The sequence below is a fragment of the Vitis riparia genome, chromosome 19, assembly GCF_004353265.1.
Source record: "Vitis riparia cultivar Riparia Gloire de Montpellier isolate 1030 chromosome 19, EGFV_Vit.rip_1.0, whole genome shotgun sequence".
NCBI lineage: Eukaryota > Viridiplantae > Streptophyta > Magnoliopsida > Vitales > Vitaceae > Vitis > Vitis riparia.
In genome coordinates, this window is record NC_048449.1 from 4,637,132 (window position 1) to 4,643,361 (window position 6,230).

The following is a 6,230-nucleotide window of genomic DNA, read 5'->3' on the forward strand; positions in this document are numbered from 1 at the left end:
AGGATTGTTTCTTATTTTTGTATTTTGGGTAGATTGTTTCCTATTTTTGTGTTTTAGGTTTTGTGTATATATATTCATTCTTAATCAATGGAAAAGTCAAGCCATTGTTTCTCAATAATCTTCTACTTCAACATGGTATCAAGAGCCTAATTTTCTTGGGTGTATTTTCTTCCTTTTTTTTTTTTTTTTTTCCCTTTTCCTTAATGGCTTCTGGTGCATCCTTCTCTTCCACCAACAATCCTATCACCATCCAAAACTCTCAAGATCCTCAAGATCCCCTCCTTACAATCAATCTCTCCAATATCACCAAATTGTCATCCATCAATTATCTCACATGGAGCCTTCAAATCCAATCTCTTCTTGAAGGTTATGATCTTCATCACTTCATTGATGGCGCTCATACTCCACCACCACCCACTGTCACTATCACTTGTGTTGCATCCCCAAATCCAGTATACACAACTTGGAAGCGTTAGGATCGTCTCATCTTTAACGCTCTCCTTGGTGCTATCTCTGTTTCACTACAACCGCTTATTGTCTGCACCACCACTTCCCTTGATGCATGGCAAACCTTAGTTAATACCTATGCCAAACCCTTGATATTTTTCTCTCCACCAATGGTATATCCTATCTTACTACACCACATACACCTGAACACAATGGTCTTTCCGAATGACGTCATTGTCATATTGTTGAAACCGGTCTATCTCTTCTCACTTATGCATCGATACCTCTAACTTATTGGACTTACGCCTTTGCCACTGTTGTATATCTCATCAACTGTATGCCCACACCCACACTACATCTCTCATCTCCTTTTGACCAACTCTTTGAGTCTCCACCCAACTACACTAAACTTCTGGTGTTCGGTTGCTTATGTTATTCGTGGCTTTGTCCTTATTCTCAACATAAACTTAACTCTCGTTCCACTTCTTGTGTTTTTCTTGGTTACTCTTCCTACACCGCCTATTATATATTGTGACAATGTTGGTGCCACCTATCTCTATTCTAATCCAGTCTTTCATTGCGCATGAAACATGTGGCAATTGACTATCACTTTATTCGGGATCAAGTTCAATTAGGTGTTCTTCGTGTTACTCATGTTTCCTCAGCAGATCAACTTGCCGACGCTCTTACTCAACCGCTTCCACAAAGCCGCTTCCAAGAATTACGGGTCAAGATTGGCGTCTCCTCCGGAGCTCTATCTTGAGGGGGCATATTAGAGAATTTATTACAATATATTTTCTTTCTATTTTTAAATTCTTCTAATTAGTTGTAATTTCCTATTTTTGTTGTAATCCCCTAATTTTAGGATTGTTTCCTATCTTTGTGTTTTGGGCTAATTTTAGGATTGTTTCTTATTTTTGTGTTTTGAGTAGATTGTTTCTTATTTTTGTGTTTTAGGTTTGTGTATATATATTCATTCTTAATCAATGGAAAAGTCAAGCCATTGTTTCTCAATGATCCTTTCTCTGCTTCAACAGTTTTCTCCCTGGAGCATGACCCTAATGGAACTAGCCAGATTTTATCTTGCAAGGGAACAACAGGTACTGGACTAGTGGCGTCCGGGATGGGCAGGTTTTCAGCCTGCTTCCTGAAATGCGTTTAGACAATATATTGAAATACAATTATTCCTTTAGTAAGGATGAGAGCTATTTCAATTACTCTCTCTATAATTCTTCCATTATAAGCAGAGTGGTCCTGGATGTGTCAGGGCAGATTAGGCAAATGACATGGATTGAAGACACTCATCAATGGAAATTGTTTTGGTCTCAACCCAGAACACAATGTCAGGTTTATGCTTACTGTGGGCCTTCTAGAATCTGCAATCTGGATTCCTATGAGTATTGTGAATATTTGCCTGGTTTTGAACCTCGCTCCCAGAAACTGGGAATTGCAAGACAGATCTGGAGGGTATGTGAGGAAAGCAGATTTGCAGTGTGTCAATGGAAGTCATGGTGATGGGGAGAGAGACCAGTTTCTTTTGGTGTCTAATGTAAGACTGCCCGAGTATCCACTAACATTGCAAGCAAGAGTGCCATGGATTGCGAGTCAGCCAGCCTGAATAACTGCTCTTGCTCTGCTTATGCTTATGACAGCGAGGAGTGTACAGTATGGAGTGGAGATCTTCTAAACCTGCAACAGCTATCAGAATCTGACAATAATGCTGGAGATTTCCATCTCAAACTTGCTGACTCTGAGCAAAATAGGAGAGGTAAGAAAAAGGAATGCTCATACTAGTTGTTGTAGGACATAAAGCATATAAAATGGCTATTGATTCAGTTAAGTTAAATGTCATATATTTCCTTCTATAGTTTCAAGCAGCAAGTAGAAGCTATGGCTCATTGTTACACTAGCCATTTCTGTAACTTTAGCCTTTGTCACATTTGGAATATGGACAAGGCTCCAAAGAAAAGGTCAGTATTTCTCATGGATAGAAGATGACCAAACAATTCAAGGCTATTTAGATTCCATCAACACATACAAAACCATTTCTTATCTGATATGAATTCATTACCATTGTTGTAGAATAATTAAGTTCATATTAGAGTTTCAATCTCCTGATTACAGTATTGAATTAGCTTATTCCCATGCCAGAATTCTTACATTCTTATAGAATTTAATATCTGTTTGTTCTTTACCAAGCAGGGGAAGATTTGTTACTGTTTGATTTCAGTGACAGCTCAGAAGATACCAACCATGAACTTAGTGAGGCAAATAAAGGTTGGAGAGGAGAGAAGAAGGAAGTTGATTTGCCAATGTTCAGTTTTGCGAGTGTATCTGCTGCTACCAATAACTTCTCTATTGAAAATAAACTAAGAGAGGGAGGTTTTGGACCAGTTTATAAGGTGAGCTTAGTATGACTAACAGTAATGCCTCTCAGAAAAGAAATGTGAAATTTTTTGCTACTGTTCTACAATCCCTCAACTGTAAATGCCCATTAGGCAGACACAAATTTTCTTTTACTTGGTGTGGTTGTTGTACTCAGTTGAAATCCCCATGACAGGGAAAGTCACAAAGAGGATATGAGGTAGCTGTGAAAAGACTTTCAAAAAGGTCTAGACAGGGTTGGGAGGAGTTAAAAAATGAAACCATGCTTATAGCCAAGCTCCAACATAAGAATCTTGTTAGACTTTTGGGCTGCTGCATTGAGCTAGATGAGAAGATACTGATTTATGAGTATATGCCCAATAAAAGCTTAGATTTCTTCCTTTCTGGTTTGTAGTTCTCAACATATCTAAACTTTTGTTTATCCTATGCTCAATAAAAAGCTTTTTTCATTCATTGTTGTTGGCTCTTATTTACTGACACCAGTTTGTATTTATTTGGTGTAAAATTGGGATAGATCCTGCAAGACATGGGATTCTGGACTGGGAACATGCATTCACATAATTGAAGGGGTTGCTCAGGGATTTCTTTATCTCCATCAGTACTCCAGATTGAGGATTATTCATTGAGATCTGAAGGCTAACAACATTCTTTTGGATATGGACATGAACCCCAAAATATAAATTTTGGAATGGCAAGAATTTTTGGAGGAAATTAGTTGATAGCAACAAATCATATTATTGGGACTTGGTAAGTGAATCTTTGCAAACTGTAAAATATGTGGATTCTCACACAACATGTCCTTTCTTATATATATATATACATTTTTGTCACAAGGCAACTACAAAATGATTTGTTCTAATAATGAAATTCAGTGGCTACATGTCCCTTGAATATGCTTTCGAAGGCCTCTTTTCAACTGAATCAGATGTCTTTAGCTTCAGGGTCTTGTTACGGGAGATTCTAAGAGGCGAAAAGAATACCGGATTTTACCAGAGTGACTCACTCAATCTTCTTGGATATGTGAGTGACACAATCTACAATGTTCTAATATGTTAATTAATGATTTACTAGTCAATAAATTTTTACATCTTGTTTACTAGTCAATTTTAAGCTGATGTTCTTTGCATGCAATAAAAAGGACTATACATTTGTTTTTCTTCTCTGGAAATTTGCATCAAGAGAACATTTTCTTTCCTTCAAGCATGGGATCTGTGGAAAAACAACATAGGGCTGGACTTGATGGATCCAATATTGAGTTGGGAGGCACGGGTTCACATCATTCAAGGGGTGGCTCAGGGGGACTTCTTTATCTACATTAGTACTCTAGATTGAGAATTATTCATCGAGATTTGAAGACTAGCAACACTCTTTTGGATAAGAACATGAACAAAACATATAGTTGGGACTTAGTAAGTGAATAGTAACACATTGTAAACAATTCAAAACATGTTAAAACATTATCATACTCATTTTTATGTGGAATTTAAATTTTTAAAATTTTGTACAAAACAATTTGCGCTTATAGCTTTTTAAATAAGAAAACTATTTTATATTTTTAAAATAAAATAATGCAATTGTGGCATGTGAAGAAATTTTTATTTTTATGGATAAATATATTTTACAAATTTTATATAAATTTATTTTTTATTTATATCTATTTTTTTTCAATGTTTTTAGAATCAAAGCGACCATTGAACCAAAAAAGTTACTGGTCCACAATTCATTGGTTGGATCAGTGGTCGAACCGTGATTGAATCAGTGATGTTATAAATAAGTAATTTATATATTATTAAAATTAAAAATATTATACAATTTTTTTTAGATATATAAAAAAAATAAAAATCAAGAATATTTATTTTGATCTTTAATATTATCAAATTAACATATAGATATATTAATATTTTAACATTTGATTAAATAATATATATATATATATATGGTGGTAGTGATATAAGAGCAGTGGTGTGTATGCGTTTTGAACCCAAAGTTGTTGTTCAAACCCATGAGCTGCAGCCCAAGATATGGCACTTTGAGCTCATTTTGCCCAATAAAAATATCCATGAGCGGGCCTGCATTCCGGCCCAATTAGGCTACCCGGATTGGATTAGGCTCCAGTTGATGGTTGAACTGGCCAATCCAAAACATTGATTTTTTTTTTTTTATCTCAATATTCGTATCTTATTTATTTCATATAAACTTTGAAATTATTCATTTAAATAACAATTATCCATTATCCATTTAAAACCAATCATCCTCACATTTCCAAATGAAAAGTGAATATCACACAGACTGTTTCGTAGAATTTTCCTAAAAGATATTTTGAAAGGGAGATCGATGGAAAGGAGACTTTGACTTACCAGTCGCCGGGCCGCCTCAGATCTGCTACTGCCTGTTTTGGATGGCTATAAGATTATTGATGGGCTGCGTAAACGCTGCTTATGAGTTATGGGTAGCATGGAATTTTCAACCATAAGGTGTTCTGCTTATCTTGTTTTCTTGCTTATTTCTTCAGGTTTGAAAAATTAATCATTTTAGAATTCCAATTATACCATTTTTTTTTTTGTCTTTTTCTTCTTTTTCTCATATAATTTTACCTTTTTATTGTTTTTCTTTTATACTTTTTTACACATTATTATTAGTAACTATTAATATTATATTTTGAATTATTCATGTTATTTATTAAAATCATTTTTATTAATATTATCTATTTTTATGATTATTATTCATATTTTTAAATAATAATTAGAAAAAAAAAATAAAATAAAGAAAAGACAAAATAGGGATATGTGTAACTTTAAAATGAAAGGTATAAAGGTATATTTGAGTTTTTATATTTTAAGACATTTTGAAGAATTATCAAAGTTGATGAGCCTTTAGGATCATTATCATTTATAGCCCACCATATATGATAATTCTCCCTTTCAAAAATCATAAATGAAATAACGGGTCAAACAATAGTACTATGGTATCGAAAACAATTCTTCTGTGTCATACCTCCAATGACCACAAGTGAGATAGTGATTAATCAAGACAATTACAATAAAAGTTAACAATAGGTCACTTTCAATTTTTTGATAATATTTATTTTATTGATTAAGAATTATAATTTAATAAAAAATCATAAGAATTATAACAACCAATTCCATTATTTAAAGATAAATTTTCTAAATAAGATTAAAAATTAAAAATAAGAATTAATCGATCTAACAACCAAGTTAAAATGTATTTATATATCATAAAAAATCATCACCGAAGAAACCAATAACTATAAAAATAAAAATGGAAAATCATCTATAAATAAAGCAAAACAAAATATAAAAAGAAAATAATATTTTCATGGTTGATTAACTCTATGAGTTGGATGATAAAAGCGTTAATATTGAGTTGGAGGCAAAACC

General features: G+C 33.5%; 1 protein-coding gene across 1 annotated transcript; it reads left to right on the forward strand.

Moving 5' to 3' along the window:
• The first annotated feature begins 203 nt into the window (after positions 1-203).
• On the forward strand, positions 204-3,226 carry LOC117909103 (G-type lectin S-receptor-like serine/threonine-protein kinase RKS1). Its single transcript, XM_034823003.1, has 6 exons — positions 204-471; positions 1,485-1,578; positions 1,695-1,914; positions 2,002-2,215; positions 2,650-2,849; positions 3,008-3,226. Exons 1-6 carry the CDS (start codon positions 204-206, stop codon positions 3,224-3,226), a joined length of 1,215 nt encoding a protein of 404 aa, XP_034678894.1.
• Positions 3,227-6,230: the final 3,004 nt, after the last annotated feature.

What these genes read in the sequence shown, in the direction of transcription:
- LOC117909103 (XM_034823003.1), top strand. Translation starts at nt 204, where the DNA reads ATGGCTTCTGGTGCATCCTTCTCTTCCACCAACAATCCTATCACCATC. An exon ending in AGTATACACAACTTGGAAGC is followed by an intron (nt 472 to 1,484) that starts GTTAGGATCGTC and finishes CTGCTTCAACAG; the next exon opens with TTTTCTCCCTGGAGCATGAC. An exon ending in GTGGCGTCCGGGATGGGCAG is followed by an intron (nt 1,579 to 1,694) that starts GTTTTCAGCCTG and finishes CATTATAAGCAG; the next exon opens with AGTGGTCCTGGATGTGTCAG.